At 47.4% G+C, this 17498-nt stretch overlaps 1 protein-coding gene across 1 annotated transcript in view; it reads left to right on the forward strand.

Moving 5' to 3' along the window:
* Positions 1-1951: 1951 nt before the first annotated feature.
* LOC116251544 (SUMO-conjugating enzyme UBC9-like) overlaps positions 1952-17498 on the forward strand; it is a 58470-nt gene continuing 42923 nt past the window's right edge. Inside the window, exon 1 of the mRNA XM_031625880.2 lies at positions 1952-2046. Within this exon, the coding sequence (XP_031481740.2) occupies positions 1967-2046 (80 nt within the window). The 5' untranslated portion in view covers positions 1952-1966. The remainder of the gene's footprint in view (positions 2047-17498) is intronic.

Raw genomic sequence — 17498 nt, forward strand, 5'->3', positions numbered from 1 at the left:
TCAAAGGTGAAGGTCGGCCTGAGAAAGAAAATCAAAAGCAAGAAAAAATGAAAAGGCAAAAAGGCAAATGCAGAAAAAAAGGAAGAAAAAGAAGCAAAACCAAGAAAAACAAAAAAGGTACCTGTCAAGAGATAAATGGCATGAAGGCTGAACTCGAAGGAATTGAAATGCGACAATCTTTCATGGATGTGCGATCCTTGGGTCAATATCTGCTCTTCTTTTTGATTTCCTAAGACGTTGAGGATGATTACTTTATGTTCATTTTTTGGAAATTTAAAGGCTTCCCTTCTAGAGATTCAACAACATTGATGCGAAATGAATCCCGATGCTTGTACGGTATTGAGGGTAAATGAAAGGCATATCATTTGCACGACACGAGCACTTTCTATTTATGATTTAAATTGATGATTTATAAACTATTTAAAAGTAAACACTTGACATCTCTTGTAATGTTTCCTGACTTCATGGGCATATGAGGAACTCCCAGCCCCTCTCTGTTTCTTGAAAAATATTGTCCTTTTTATTACCAAACCGCTAGTCCATTCATAGAATAGATGAAACCCGTCAAACATATTCCACTCATGCTGAGTGTAATGAATTTTCCATCTTCCCCTTTCCATGTTCCCATCACAATTTGTTTTATTGTGAAGGCTAGACGGTATTTTTGTTGATTTCTCTTTTAAGGTTTGCTTAGGAAAGGGCTTGAAAGAGTCGTTAGCTTTTAACTTTTTTATCATTATTATTATTATTATTATTTACATTGTCAGTGTCTTTTGATTCATGCAGCTGATGTCGAAGTTTAAAGCCCAACTCATCAGTGTTCTTGTGGATGTACAGTGGTTTTGGAAAAGCCGATTCATGTTGCACGAGAGTTTGATCTTGTTCTTCAAAATCAAGTTTTTATTTGAGTTCCCAACAAAGTTGTGGCATCCAATTTGATTTGAGTGAGTTTACATAAATTTTTGGCTGAAACAAAAACTGACTATTGCTGGTTGCAAAAGTTCGCACGGAGACAGGCAAATGCTGTCATTGTTTGTTTTTGTTGTTTGTTTGTTAGCTTGTCATAATTGGTAGGAAGCCAAGTGTTATGCATGTACATTGCCTCAGAGCTTGAAACCACACCCTCTACGTCGGAAATCTCCTACAATTGCAGAGATTGCTGCAGAATTCTATTCCGAAACTGTGGATGTTTGGGTGACTTTAACATTTGATGAATGATTTGTTTTGCTTGCCAAGACTTATCCCTTGGGTTTAGTTTATTTTATTGTAGGGAATCTGATCTGACCCAGTGGTTGCAAAGTTGATGTCAAAAACAGAGAATTTTTGCTAGAGAAATTTACATATATGTGCAGAAATTTGATTGCTTGCAGAAACCAAACAAGTTTCAATTGTTCTTTCTTTTACCTGAATTGAGTTAGGATTTTGGGTGTGATATGACAGCTTAAGTCAGAGTCGTGTAGGCTTCTTTCACGGTCTTTCAAATTTGCTTATATTTAGGTCCAGTTAATTTAGAGAACATAGATTTCAAGTAAGGATTTTGGTTATTTTCTGTTTCATGTATATCGTTTTAGAGTGTTTATTAGTTGAGCTTAGAGTTCTTGCTCGTGAGTGGGTCTAAGCTCTAGGTTTATGCCCTTGTTTTTCTTTGTTCTCATTTTTTTTCAAGTTCGTCATTGCAGCCGCAGGCACTTCTGGATAAATGTAAGGGCGGATGCAATCAGTGGAGAGTTGGAGCACAAGTCAAAAATCTAAATTGACACAGGGTTGCCCTTTCAAGCAACCACACTTTAGGAATTGTTTATTTTTCAACTTCTGTAATTAAACTAGTAGCATCACTCTTGAAGAACCTTTTGACTTGTTTCTATTTGAGGTAGCATCACTCAGTGCTTTACCACCTTATTATTGTTATTGTTTCCAGTTTATATAGAGGTAATGTGTGTTTATATAGAGGTAATGTGCACCTGAGATGCAGTTATTTTTGCTTTCAGCTTTGATCGACATGCTTTGGAGTTGTTGGAGCGGATGCCAACTCTTGACCCATCTCAGGTATCATCTTGCTATATTCTCAGAGTTTTGGAGGTGGTGAACTTTTGTGACAAATGATTTAAAGTATGGATGTGAGTTCTGGCAAGTGGGAGTAGCAAACCTACTCCTTGAATTCTTATAATTATTTAGTGGTGAGTCCTGCTCCAGATCTGACGAACGACACTCTGCAAATAACATTGCAAGTTTGGCCTTGGGTGTCCTTAGCAGTTTTAGTGTCAGCTTTACTATAGACTTATCAAGTTCTTAAGGAGTTAATCTCTTTCTTGTTTTGACAGTGATCTCGGTAGTTTCCCCAAGTTTGCAGAACAAGGGTTTTACTTCTTATTTGTTAAGTAGCTCTGTGCATGTAAATGTCTTTATTTCTAGATAGGGCATGATCTCTTATTTGTGGATTCTAATGATAGAATCATCACAAACTCCAAAATCAAATGAACCATGTACTAGTATTTCCTTTTGCAGCAAAAAGAGATGAAGGTTTTACGTTTTTTTTTTTTTTTTTAGTCTTGCAACAGCCTCTCCCGCCTTCCCACTCTCTCTCTCTCTTTCTGTCTCTCTGTGGTGCTGAAAAGGAAAACTTCCTACATTAAGTTACTAAAGAAACATGAGTGATAACCTTTAGAAGATTTTTCCAAGTTGAGGTTTTTTGAGTTAATATTTATTGTTCTAATTTATTGTCTGCAAAAAATCGTACATGATACTTGGCCATTGTATTGTCCAGTCATATAAATATTCCTATTGTTGGCCTCCAAGCTTCTTTTGTTCGGTACCATGTCTTTTTTGCAAGCCACTTGTGGTGATGAGAGTAATATAAGAAAAATCTTCGGGAGTTATGTAGTTCTCTGCCCATCATCATTGTCGAAGCCTTGACCCCTACTAAGGAAAGAGGAAATCATGTAAAGCCGCAACCACTTCCACGAAAAACGGGCAATGCTCAAACTTATAGGAGGATCTATTCAAATAAAGGTCTCCTTCCCAAGCCCGGACCTCTTCAAGGAGAAACGCAAACTATGACTACACAGAATGACATTTCTACTTATAAGGTCATAGCCCATCCAAAAGAGACTAAACCAGGCGTTCAACCAAAGCCAGCAGAGGAAAAGGTTGAGAGGGAGGGCACTACAAAGCCCAAAGTGGATGCTGAAGCAATGAGTCGAGTTCTATCAAAGGGGTGTGAAAGCAAAGACAATCTCGACACATTACCTCTTGGTAAGGCAGGGCATAATACCAAGGATGTTGAGTCAATCGCATCATGGACCACCCAGGAAATTTTGGATGAGATTGATCTCCTATGTCAGGATTTCGATCTAAGTGAGGAACTCGCACCTAGTGTGATCCAGTTAGTATCACAAGAAGATCAGCTTAAGAATGAAATGCAGGGATCCAGCTCGACATCCATACCAGGCCAAAAACAGGATGAGTCGTGTCAAGCTCCACCCACGAGAGAAAAAGAAGAAGAACCTTGTGAGCTTGAACCCCTTGAGCACATACTTCCTAATGATACAGTAGAATTAATCAGATACCGATTACAGGAAGAACTCATTCTAGATGGAAACGGGCCCCTCGACAATGAGAGCATAGGATCCAACTCCGGAGATGCCCCCATGGAAATGGAAGAAGTAGGGCATCCCACCAAGGACGAGAGTATGCAACCACCTCCTCTTCCTGCCCAAGATAACGTAGAATCTCAGGAGGGTGGTATGAACTTGAATCTCTCACAATCTTCTTGTACCAAGACACGGATGAAGCTCCAACAATGGGCGACCCAAGTAATAGCAAGTGAAATTTCACGACACTCACAAGAGGGCCAAGTTTGTGGGTTGACCCGAACGAAATCTAAAGAGGTCGTCCATTACCAAAGGCAAAAGAAGAGCCCTAGCAAACCTGGACTCGGGCAAAGAACTAAGCCGCCCACTATCCAGGAATTGTTAGAGGAAGAAATTTTGGCCACATCAGATGGAATCCTCCCCGAGTCAGAAAGTGATGACATGAGCAGCTCAGAGAACCAGCTTGATAGTACAGGCATCTACCCGAATATCAACCCAGAGAAAAACCACTACAACGAGGTAGATCGAGTAACCCTTAGTGCACATTCAGAAGATCGAGTAACCCTTAGTGCACATTCAGAACCATGCAAAGTCGAAGGGTACTCACGGGCCGCCTTAGTCTCTCCACAAAGTCAGATACATCCTAAGGAGGGTGGCCATCACCCATTCAGCAAAACGACTCTGGGACACTACATTGACAAGCTTTACCCGGAGCGATGGAGAGCTTATCAATTTCCGGACTCTCCAAATTGCAGCCGAGAGTTGAGGAATCCTTTCAGCCCACTTGGAACATGCACGACAGAGTCACCCTTAGCCCAAGACTCTGAAGGAAGAAGCACAGTAAAGGCTCCTCGGGCTATAGCAAAGGATAAAGAACGAGCATTGAGCATAGTGGAGCAACAAGCTCCACGAACGGGCTGCAGGCTGTGGCAAGCCCACGATCGTGGCAAGGTCACCCCACAGTTTGAGGGCACAGAAAAGAGCAAACAGCTGCAAGGGCAGCATAGTATATATATCGGGCACCTACCTCGTGACTATGGTTCAGGGCAATCGCGACTCAGCCGAATGGATCGATGTAATGAAATGACTCGGGTGATTACCAAGGTTTACTCTAGAGGCCCGAGAAGGTGTTTTGTCTACTTGAGAAACTCCTTAAAGGTGCTACCTAGAGACTATGGACCAAAGAGGAAACGGAAAGAAGAGAGTGGCTGCGAGCAGGTTCACCAAAAGAAATCTTCGTTAAGAGCTTGGGGACAAGCTCCATTTCAGGAGGGTGGATCTGATACGGGTCAACCTTCGACTTGGCCGAGAGCAGCCACTAATGAGGTTAAGAGCAGCCAAAGCGGGCGAAGCAAGGCTGCCCTTCATGTGGAATCAGGCCCTTCATGACCGTGTTGACCCCAAATGGGTCAAGAGGGAGGAGTGGGAGGCGTAGTACAGCAGGTGCAGACCTTACAAACTGATCATGGTCAGCTTAGAATCGAAGCCGAGGGAGGAGCGGGAGGAGAGGCAACGACTCTAAGCAAGGCTCTTGAATACCAAGGCGGTGGGTTGAGTCCAAGTCCGGTCTAGTCCAGCCTAGGTCTTCGCTAAACCCAGTTACTTAGGGCCAAGGCCCACAACGTGCGGGCTAAGGGGAAGACGAGTTAGGGTCGAGACACTAAGTCTCGAGTTTGATTTCCTGCTTGCGTTCCTTTGCTTTAGAGTGCGCATTTGCTTTGGATTCAATTCCGTTTTGGATTCCGTTTTTGAGGGTTGGATCACATGTTTAGATCCACTTTTGATTCCGAACTATAAATACATTGTACTCCTTTGTTTTGGTAAGCAATTTTGATGATTATTGAACAATTGGAATAGAATTTGAGTGATTAGTAGAATTAGCTTCTATCTCCTCTTCTCGAATTCTCTCTTCTTCTCCATGCCTTCTTCTGTCAACGGTAGATCAGTAGCTTAGGTAGAACAGCAGTCATTGCTGCAACACCTCGAGGTCAAGACCTTCAACCGGCGGCTTCTTCTTCTTCTTCTCCTTGGTTTCTTTGCTCTTCTCCTCCACTCGGCCAAAGGTTGATCGGCTTTGGGAGTCTCCAAGTGCACGGCGCAAAGTAGCTCTTCCTCCCGGTTTTTCCCCACTTCAATCCAAGGCGTCCATGGTGCAACCGAGCTTCTCCACCAGCAAGGTTAAGGGCCACGACTCCAGCAGGGCAGGTCTTCATTGATCTAGGCGACTAGAAAGAAGAAGACATCCATCCATCCTTTGAAATCAAGAGGTAAGCGTCCTTAACGAGGAAGAAAGGGGGTGCAACGACGTTGTTGCTCTTTGTCATTGGGTTCGGCTTAGGGAGGAGTTTGCTGGATTTCCAGCCAGTGATCTCTTCCTTTCCACGGTGGAAACCACTTTCAAAGTGTTCCTTACGAGTCACCTACTTTCTCCTTGATTAAATACGTCGATCTATTGATTTCTTACTCAAAATCATCATTCGAACCGTGGGTTTCAAGTCAAATTCAGCCACGGTCCAGTTCTGTAAATCTCGCTAGAAAGTCAGAAGAAAGAAAAGAAAAAGGGCAAGAAAACAGAAAGAAAAAGAAAAGAAAAGAAAAGAAAAGAATCTGCCCAAGAAAGAATTAGAAAAATGGCAATCTAGCTAGCATTCTCAATTTTCCGGCGCACATTTGGGCGTCCGGCCACCGCTGCTTCAATTCCGGTTAACATTCTCGATTTTCGGGCGAACTCCAGCAGAGGACAGCCAGCCAAGACGAACCTATCTTGCTACATTTGGCGGATTAGCGTTCTTGGTGAGAATTGGGAAAAACCGGCCAACATTTGGGGAAGAATTCTTACCGCCGGCAAGCTTGGGGAAACCCTAGCCGATCTTCACATTTGGTAAGTGATTTTTCTTGCTCATTCTTTACCCTTCATCTTGACACATGGCACGATCCTGTTGAGTTAGAAGGTAGCTTGAGAGAGAGAGAAGCCAGCTCGTCATTCCCCTCCACTCTCTTTTCCACATTTGGTGGATCACCCACCATTTGGTGAGAAGATCAAGGGGGAGATCGGGTAGCTAGGATTGATCTCCAATATTGTAGGATCTAGCTCTCCCTCCTCCAGCCAAGTGTCCTTTCTAGAAGCCTTTAGGAGTCTCTCCCCTCCAGCTCGCCCCTACACCTCATCACCCAAGTCCATCTCCCCACATTTGTTGCGCCACCTAGCTAGACACCTCACCACCTTTCCTATCCTCTCTCCTAACATCTAGGAGATAGCCTCTACATACCTGCCACCTATCCTTCACTTTAGCTAGGAACTTGCCCAGCCACACACCTCAGCAACCAACCAGCCACCTCACCTAGCCACCTCATCGAGATCCCTAGCCTCTCTCCTACTTACTTGGGAGACAGCCTTTCTAGAACGCCACCTCGCCTAGTATCTTGGAGCTCGATTCCTAGTAATATCTCCTCCATATTCTCTGCCCCCTTACCCTCCACCGAGCCACCCTAGCCCACACTTGAGTTACCTCAAGTTACCGCCACCCATTTCCATTTCCCCTAAGTCTAGGTGCCTAAACCTACCCTAGCTACTTTGTAGGAACCCACGAATTAGGCCCTTCCCTTCACCAGGTCAACCTAGGATTTGAACCTTAGGACCCACCTTGCCTAACCTTCCATTACCTCAGCTCATTGGCCGAACCTAGCCCGGGCCCACCTGGTCCCACCTAGCCCGAGCTCACCCTGCCCAAGACCGGCACCTAGTTGGTTCCAACCCTAGTCCACAAGGAAGTCCGCCTAGTGCATCCTTGAGAGTCTTGGAACCGGCGGGTCTTGCCCCAGCTATCTCCGGCGTCCTCAGGCCGCCGCCGGCCACCTCTGCTACTTTTCCGGCGACCTTCCGGCGTGGATCCCAGCAGGTCACCAAGTCAGCCAGCAAGTGTATGGAGAGCTCCTAGGCGATTTCAGCAAGGAGAGTCCTCAATCGCGCGACCCTTGGAGCGCTCTCATCCACCGACCGGCGTCTTCATCATTGGAGCCACAGCCCTACGCCGGCCTTTCCTCTTGTGTTGCTGTTAGCGCCCGAGTGTGGAATCTCACCTCGTGGCTTGAGACTTGATTCGCCAAGCTAGCCTTGGCCGGTACCTTCTGACCTCCCTATAGATTCAGGGTGGTAGTATTTGCTTTCGTATTTGCTTTCGGAAAGATGGGGGCTAAGAGGTCAAGCTAGATATTACTAAAGGAAGAAGCACGAGGTGGCGAGAGGGGAAGTCTCCATGTGAGAGGAGCTTGGGACGGTGGGGTAAAGGGAAAGGGAGATGCGAGCTAGGAGAGGTGTCCAAGGGATGACAAGTGGAGACTTGTGGGGCCTACAAGGGAAAAGGCTGGCGAGGTGGGTGAGGGAGCTTACTCGGTTCAGGTGGGTAATGATTAGGGTAGGTGAGGTGGAGAGGAGCTAAGGTAAGATACCAAAAATGGAGGAGACGTCAACAAAAATGGTAGAGGGATTATGCGAGGGAAAAGGGAAAGACGTGTGGGGCAGGCTGCTCAACAAGGGAGGAGGGACCAGCTGGTGAGGTGGCAGGAGGGGTAGGTTAGGATTGTGACACGTGGCGACACCAATGGCTAAGATGAGAAGCTGGACTCGGTTGACTAAAAACAAGGCAACGAAGTTGGAAAGGGGATTGCGGCAAGGGGGAATCTACCAGATTTGGTGGATTACGATGGGCTAAAGAATGATTCTCGGCTGGGACGAGATCAATCAAGGAGGATAGGTGGCTAGGTAATTCTGGGAGGCTAAGGGGATGGCTGACACGTGGTATAGGCAAGGGCTGAGATTAAACACAAAAGAGAAGGAATAGGACTTACCAAGTGAAGACCGGCGGCCAAGGAAGGTGCACACTAGCACCGACGGCTAGGGTGATTTACCCTAGTGCGCTCCTCCAAGGACTGGACCAGAATACCCTTAAGTTGAAATGGAACTTTTCCACGATCAGGGGCAGATTAGTCCATGCCGGAATTAGCCAAAAGCTGGCCGGAATCAACAGAATGTTCACCGGATTTGCTGAATTCAGGCCGAGGCTAGAACATGCGATTAATCGATTCCTCTTGATTGGGCGTCTTCTTTTTTGTATTTCTTTCTTTGTTTTGACGCCTGATGCACTTTGCAAGCCCTTTTTGCTTGCTGGAGTTGTGCATCCGTTTTGCTCAAAACGGAGGCAACCAAAGAGGCCCTTTGGTGAGGACGCTCGTGGGGAGCCTTCGCGCGTAGTGTGAGGGAAAGAACTCAAGAAAGCCAAGGAGTTCTTGAGACGCGTAAGCAAGAATTTGGTGCTGTTTTCAGCCATGGGTTGAGAGCTCAAACTCTCGGGTGTACACCGAGGGAGTGAAATCCACCTTTTAGCCGAATACAATATCAAATCCGAGCAACGTGTTGCTCACCAACTCTTCTTGTTTTCTCTACGTACTAACCAGTTTTTCTCGCTACCTTGATGTCATTTGCTGCTGCTACCAGGTCGCCCAAGTTGCTGCAGCCTTCCCGGGATGAAGACAGCCTCACAACCTTCTTTGTGCTTGAGAAGGAAGGCACCGTGCTTCAAGAGAATGCTCGTGGGGTATTCTTCGTGGTCCGTTGGAGACGCCGCGCGCCGGAGCTTGCTGCTATCCTTAGGCCGTGATCCTTAGATCGAGGGGAAGAGGAAGAGAAACTAAGGTAGGGGAGAGGAGACCTTCGGCTGGATAAGAGGGTAAAGGGATGCCGTCCTTCACCTAAGGGGCTGGATTGAAGAGGACGCCATGGAGGATGACGCTAGGGCTTGGAGATTCCTTGAGGACGAGTGGTGGAAGTAGAGGCTGCGCCATGGATGAGGAGGGACGCCAAGGAGAGAAGGGAGACCACCGCGGGAGAGGGGTGAGCCAAAGAGAAAACGAGAGAGAGAAAGGGCATTCCGCCCAACAATTCCTTCAATTCAATTTCATTATTCCAAAAGCATTGTTCGTCCTTACGGGCCACCCCTCAAATTGGCCACAAGCGGCCACGGATGTGGCCGAGAGCAGAGGACAAGAGGAGTCCAATCTTCGGTTTGCTAGGGCTGAGCATAGTCAAGTTGACCCGGGCCTGGGTCAAGAGGGAGGAGAGGGAGGTGTGCAGCACTTGGGTTCACCCAAGGTTGAAGCGTTGACTGAGCTTGGAGTTAGCACAGAGGGAGGTGTGGGAGGAAGTGCGATGGCTCTAGGCGAGGCTTTAAAAGATCAAGAAGGTGGGTCAAGTCCGTTTCCAGTTGAGTCCAGCCTTAGTCTTGGTCAAACCCGAGTCCCTTAGGGTCAGTCTAGGGCGAACCTAGGCAGGCTTGGTCCAAGTCGAACCCAAGCACGCGCGGGCTAGAGGAGGACCCGGTTTGAAGGTGAGACATTAGGTCTCAAGTATTTGTTTTTCGCTATTTGCTTTGGTATTTGTTTTTGCGCCTTGTGTAAGTGTGATTTGCTTTGAGTTTCAGACCCGGATCCAATGTTTAGATCCGTTCCATTTCAGCTACTATATAAACTTTGTAAGCAATTGATTTCGTATGCTATTGATTGATTTTGGAATGAAATTGAGTAATTAGTAGAATTAGCTTCTCTCTCTTCTCCTCGAATTCTCTCTTCTCCTTAGGCGAAAGTTCTTCTTCTCCATGCCTTCTCTCTACGGTAGATCTGTAGCTTAGGTAGAAAGCAGCCATTGCTGCAACACCTCGAGGTCAAGACCTTCAACCCGCGGCTTCATCTTCTTCTCCTTGGTTTCTTTGCTCTTCTCCTCCACTCGGCCAAAGGTTGATCGGCTTTGGGAGTCTCCAAGTGCAAGGCGCAAGGTAGCTCTTCCTCCCGGTTTTTCCCCCGAGCTTCTCCACCAGCAAGGTTAAGGGCCACGACTCCAACAGGGCAGGTCTTCATTGATCTAGGCGACTAGAAAGAAGAAGACATCCATCCATCCTTCGAGATCAAGAGGTAAGCGTCCTTAACGAGGAAGAAAGGGGGTGCAACGACGTTGTTTCTCTTTGTCTTTGGGTTCGGAGGAGTTTGCTGGAATTCCAGCCAGTGATCTCTTCATTCCCACGGTGGAAACCAGTTGCAAAGGGTGTCTTACGAGTCACCAACTTTCCCCTTGATTAATCACGTAGATTTCTTGATTTCGTGCTTGAAACTAGCATTTGAACCGTGGAACTGAAGTTAAAATCAGCCACGGTCCAAGTCTGAAAATCTCGCTGGAAAGTTCAAAAAAAAGAGAAAGAAAAGGGCTTGAAAAAGAGAAAGAAAGAAAAGAAAAGAATAGAAGAATATCAGCCCAAGAATAACATTGGTACATCTTCCGGCGAACTCCGGCAGAGGACAGCAAGCCAAAACAGTCCCTTCTGGCTGTACTTGACGGACATCATCAGAGTTAGGCGATATTGGTGAGATTTGGGGAAATTCCGGTCGACATTTGGGGAAGAACTCCCACCGCCGGCCACCTTGAGAAACCCTAGCCGATTTCCATTTTTGGTAAGTGTTTCTTCTTGTTCAATTCCATCCCTTCATCTTGCCACGTGGCCTAATCCTGTTGAGTTAGAGAGCAGCTAGAGAGAGAGAGAAGCCAGCTCGTCAACCCCTCCACTTCCTTTTCCACATTTGGTGGATCGCCCACCATTTGGTGAGAAAATCAAGGGGGGGAGATTGAGTAGCTAGGATTTATCTCCAACAATTTAGGATCTAGCTCTTCCTCCTCCAGCCAAGTGTCCCTTCTAGCTCCCCTCCAGCTCGCCCCTCCACCTCACCAACCAAATCCACCTCACCACATTTCTTGCTCCACCTAGCTAGACACCTCACCCAATCCCTAGCCTCTCTCCTAACATCTAGGAGATAGCCTCTACTCACCCGCCACCTAGGCTCATCCTCTAGATTCCAAATCTTAGTCACACCTAATCCATTTCACTCTTGACCTAGTCCACACGCCATTTCCATTTTCACCCAGCCTAGCCCTAAACCTACCCTAGCTACTTTGTAGGAACCTATCATTTCGCCCCTTCCCTTCACCGGTCAACTTAGGAGTTGGAACACCTGACCCCCTTTGCCCAACCTACCATTGACCAAGTCCACTTCCTGTACCTAGCCCAGCTCGCCCAAGCCCACCTTGACCGAGCTCACTGTCGTTCAACCCGACCTAGGTCAAGTCGCACCTAGTCGATTCCTACCTTAGCCCACAAGGGAGACCGCTCTTGAGCACCCTTGGAGTCTAGGAATCGGCGGCTTGACTAGTTCATTCCCTGCTGCTTCCGGCCACCTCCGGCGACCTCTGCTCCTTTTCCGGCCAGCATTCCGGCGGACATTCCAGCTGGTCCCGTCCACACAAGGCGCCGGCAATTGAAGCTCCTAGGCGATCACCGACGAGCATCTCTTCAACCGGTTCCTTTCGTGGCGCGTCTACCACTCCGGCGTGCCTGTTTCAGCCATCTCCGGTCAGCTCCGGCCACCTCCGGTGACTGCTGCTAATTTTCCGGCGACGTTTTCCGGCGAAGAACCAGTAGGTCCCCGCTCAATCCAGCAACCTCCCAAGGTGCTCCTAGGCGTTCCCGGCGAGTACTTCTTCACTTCCGGCCAGCCGTTTGTCTTGGAGAGCGTTCGCATCTTCCGTGGTGTGTTGGTTAGTGTTAATTTGCTTCCGCATTTGTTTTAAGTTTTGCTTTGGGTCTTGAATCTTGTTTGTCTAGCGTGAGTCTTAGCTCCCTCTAGGGTGATCTTGGGGGTAGGCGAGGCCTTTGGCTTCGGAGTCGACCGGCCACGGGCGAGACCCTACCAATTTGGTATCAGAGCCTCCTTGGAGTTAGAGCACGACTCGAGCATCTGTTTCAGTGTTGATTTCAAGTTCAGTTTCAGTTCTAGATCAGATTTACTGCTTTGATTTCTTGGAATTGCCTTGCTTAGTAGAAGTGGTTTGCATCAATTGTTAATATAGTTGCTTTTGCACTTGTATGGTTTGGGAACTTCGGCCTTCAACTATGGCCCGAAGAAGGCAAACTGAACAAGACTCTCTCGAAGTGGAGGGAGATGCATCGGTTCAAGAGGAGCAGCCTCAAACTGAATTGGAAGTCCATTCCGTAGAGAAGATGGTACACATCGAGAATGAAGTTCTGCAGATCCGGCGTGAGATGATGGATTACAAGAAGGAGTTGTCTAGGTTAAGAGAGCTCGATGAAATCAAGGAGATGATTCGAGCCCTGTCTTCGAATCAGGAGGCCAATCAGAGGTCCACACAAGAACCTCCTCCTCTTCCCCCTCCTAGACAGGATAAGGGAAAAGGGGTGTTGAGCGGACCACCTGGTGCCGACCCTAATCCTTGGCATTTGCAGGCTGGTACAAGCAGGCCGCCTCCTACATGGCAGAGCGAGTATGACCAACGAGGTCTTCATTATGGACCTAATAGAGATAATGAGGGACATAATGGCCACCATGTGGATCACATGATCAACAATGGTGGGCATAATGGCCATCATAGAGGATACAACGACAATCAAGGAGGACAACAGCATTCTTCCTCGGACTACTTCAATCGTGAACCTCATGGACCGCAGGCCAGTCAGTACGGGCCTAGATTCCCAGGGTCTCAATGGGAGCATATGAACTCAGAGAGAAGGTGGGGTGATAGAATGGATCGTGACCCACCTATGTGGGATCATTCGAGAGATAGAGAGCCACCTAGATGGGACAACCATTGGGAACCCAGGAATGTGCAGAGGGACCAACCCAGGGCTCTTCAAGTGCGGATAGAGTTTCCTAGGTTTAATGGCAACGACCCTTTAGATTGGATCTTTCAGGTGGAAGAATATTTCACTTGTCAGATGATTCCTAGAGAGGAATGGCTCCAGACTGCCACTCTTCATTTTGATGGTGAAGCCAGACGCTGGTTGAGATGGCTTAAGATTAAGGAACCCGTGGAGACTTGGGAGGAGTTCAGGGAAGCGCTTACACTTAGATTTGGGGAGACCGCTTACGTGGACTATGACATAGAGCTTCGCAACTTGAAGCAGACCTCGACAGTCCAGGAGTATCAAGCTAGGTTTGAGAACCTCGCAAGTATGGTGGATTGGACTCACAAGGCGCTCATAGCCGCCTTTGTAGGAGGTCTCAAAGAGGAGATTCAGATTGATGTTAGGGCAGAGCCGAACACTGAGTTGAGAAAGTGCTTTGCCAAGGCACGTTCTAAGAAGCAGGCCCTCTACAAGTCGTGGAGAAATGTTCAAGTTGTTCGTCCCCAGCAGGCTCATCAGCAAAAGTTGCTTCCTGCTCCACCAAAGAAGGAAGAACCTAAGCCAGTCTAGGTCTAGAGCACCTCCACCCATGACACGCGAAGAGCGTGAAGAAATGATTAAGAACAAGAAGTGCTTTTGGTGCAAGGGAAATTGGAGTCCTACTCATCAGTGCAAGCACATCAGAGTCTACACCGTCTTGGAAGGAGATAATGAAGAAGAGGGGAAGGACCAGCCCCTAATTATTGAAGAAGTCTTTGAGCCCGAATCGGTAGAAGAGCCGAAGAAAGAAGAGGAACCGCCACCTGAAGCTGAATGTCGGATAATGGACAACCCGGAGCGTCCCGAATCTATGAAGGTTTTAGGGCGTATAGGTGACCGGCAAGTGCTTGTCTTGCTAGATTCAGGAGCCACCCACAACTTTATAGGTGACCACATAGCCGGCCAACTAGGATGCACTATAGAGGACCAACCACAACTTAGAGTTTTAGTGGCCAACAGAGACATACTTTTATGTACCCGTAAGTGTACGGACGTAGAGCTTACCTTGCAGAAGGTCCCCTTTAAGGTGGATCTACTGGTTGTTCCTATCCCTAGCGTAGACCTCATCCTCGGAGTCAAGTGGCTGAAAACCTTAGGTCGTGTTTGGTGGGACTTCTCTACCATGGAGTTGTGCCTCCCTAAGGAGGGTGGCAAAGAAGGCGTAGTGCTTAGGGCCGTAGATCCTAGTCTAGAACCAAGAGCAGCCTTGAGAGCCTTAGTGACTCAAAAATCTGCAGCTTGGTTAGTGGCCGTAGCAGAGGAGATAGCTTCTGATCAGGATCATCAGGAGGAAATACCCAGTCCAGTTCAAGAGGTGTTGAAGGAGTTTGACGACATCTTCGAGGAACCCAAAGGGCTCCCACCTCAACGAACTTACGATCATAGGATAGTGTTAGCCAACGGTACTGAGCCCGTTAATGTCCGCCCATACAGATATGGGTATGCCCAGAAATCTGAGATAGAAAAGCTAGTTAAAGAGATGCGAGAGAGCAACATCATTAGACCTAGCTCTAGTCCCTTTTCTTCTCCAGTCCTTTTGGTTAAGAAAAAAGACAACACCTGGAGATTCTGCGTAGATTACAGGGCTTTGAATGAAGCAACTGTAAAAGATAGGCACCCTATTCCTGTGATAGATGAGCTGTTAGATGAATTATCAGGAGCGCGTGTCTTTTCGAAGTTAGATCTCAGGTCAGGATACCATCAGATTAGAATGTACGAGGAGGACATCTGGAAGACGGCATTCAGAACCCATGATGGTCATTATGAGTTCTTGGTTATGCCTTTTGGGCTGACCAATGCACCGGCGACTTTTCAAAGGTGTATGAATGACGTGTTTCGTGAGTTTCTCCGAGACTTCGTTTTGGTATTTTTCGATGACATTTTGGTGTATAGTCAGAGCATGGAGCAGCATATCGAGCATCTTCGCATCATTTTGAAGGTTTTGAGAGAACATACAGAGAACATACCCTGTTTGCCAAGATGTCCAAATGTAGTTTTGGACAGACTTCTATTGGGTATCTTGGGCATATTGTGTCTTATGATGGCGTCAGAGCAGATCCTGAGAAGCTCCAAGCGATGGAGCAATGGCCGCTACCGAAGGACCCTCGTGGGGCTTACTGGATATTATCGTCGCTTTATCCAGGGATATGGACTGATAGCTTCTCCTTTCACTCACATGTTGAAGAAAGGAGAATTCACCTGGACGGATAAAGCTAAAGAAGCTTTCGTTAAGCTTAAGGCGGCAATGATGAGCGCACCCGTTTTGGCTCTACCAGATTTCGCCAAAGACCTTGTCATTGAGACGGACGCAAGTGATGTGGGCATTGGTGTAGTGCTTAGTCAAGAAGGCCACCCTATAGCCTTCATGTCTAAGGCCTTGACCAGCCGGGCCAAACCTTTGTCCACATACGAAAAGGAATTGTTGGCAATAGTCATGGCCGTTGACAAATGGAGACCATACCTGATAGGGAGGAGATTTGTGGTTAGGACTGACCACAGCAGCTTGAGATATATGGTGAAGCAGCGTGTCTCGACCCCAACACAACAAAGATGGTTAGCCAAACTCCTTGGCTATGATTTTACAATTGAGTATAAGAAGGGGACAGAGAACTCTGCGGCAGACTCCTTATCTCGTGTGCCAGAGCAACTGAAGACTCTCTCCGTGATAGGCACAGACCTGTGGGAGAGAATAATTGAAGAGCAGGATCAAGATTTGAATCTGAGGCTCCTCAAGCAGACTACTCGCCAGAATCCGGGGTCCATCCCCAATTACACTCTTAAGGGAGAGATGCTTTGCAAGAAGGGAAGAGCGTTGGTCCCTAAGGACTCAGATCTTAAGCAGGAATTGCTTACTGCCTACAGCTCTTGTGCATCCGGTTTTTCATGTGTCTCGACTGAAGCCGCACCACGGACCAGTTCCTGAACAGCAAGAACCTTTACCTGATGTTGCACCTAGACCGTATCGTATCTTGAAGAACAGGTGGGTTACTCGTAATGGCAGGCCTCGTCATGAGGTTATGATTGAATGGGAAGGAGTCGATGGTGGCACTTCGTGGGAATTGTTTGAGAAGATTAAGCTGCAATTTCCTACAGGAGCTTGGGGACAAGCTCCATCTCAGGAGGGTGGATCTGATACAGGCCACCCCTCAAATTGGCCACAAGCGGCCACGGATGTGGCCGAGAGCAGTCACAGAGGACAAGAGGAGTCCAATCTTCGGTTTGCTAGGGCTGAGCATAGTCAAGTTGACCCGGGCCTGGGTCAAGAGGGAGGAGAGGGAGGTGTGCCAGCACTTGGGTTCACCCAAGGTTGAAGCGTTGACTGAGCTTGGAGTTAGCACAGAGGGAGGTGTGGGAGGAAGTGCGATGGCTCTAGGCGAGGCTTTAAAAGATCAAGAAGGTGGGTCAAGTCCGTTTCCAGTTGAGTCCAGCCTTAGTCTTGGTCAAACCCGAGTCCCTTAGGGTCAATCTAGGGCGAACCTAGGCAGGCTTGGTCCAAGTCGAACCCAAGCACGCGCGGGCTAGAGGAGGACCCGGTTTGAAGGTGAGACATTAGGTCTCAAGTATTTGTTTTTCGCTATTTGCTTTGATATTTGTTTTTGCCCCTTGTGTAAGTGTGATTTGCTTTGAGTTTCAGACCCGGATCCAATGTTTAGATCCGTTCCATTTCAGCTACTATATAAACTTTGTAAGCAATTGATTTCGTATGCTATTGATTGATTTTGGAATGAAATTGAGTAATTAGTAGAATTAGCTTCTCTCTCTTCTCCTTAGGCGAAAGTTCTTCTTCTCCATGCCTTCTTCTCTCTACGGTAGATCTGTAGCTTAGGTAGAAAGCAGCCATTGCTGCAACACCTCGAGGTCAAGACCTTCAACCCGCGGCTTCATCTTCTTCTCCTTGGTTTCTTTGCTCTTCTCCTCCACTCGGCCAAAGGTTGATCGGCTTTGGGAGTCTCCAAGTGCAAGGCGCAAGGTAGCTCTTCCTCCCGGTTTTTCCCCACTTCAATCCAAGGCGTCCATGGTGCAACCGAGCTTCTCCACCAGCAAGGTTAAGGGCCACGACTCCAACAGGGCAGGTCTTCATTGATCTAGGCGACTAGAAAGAAGAAGACATCCATCCATCCTTCGAGAT

Source organism: Nymphaea colorata, chromosome 3 (genome assembly GCF_008831285.2).
Source record: "Nymphaea colorata isolate Beijing-Zhang1983 chromosome 3, ASM883128v2, whole genome shotgun sequence".
NCBI lineage: Eukaryota > Viridiplantae > Streptophyta > Magnoliopsida > Nymphaeales > Nymphaeaceae > Nymphaea > Nymphaea colorata.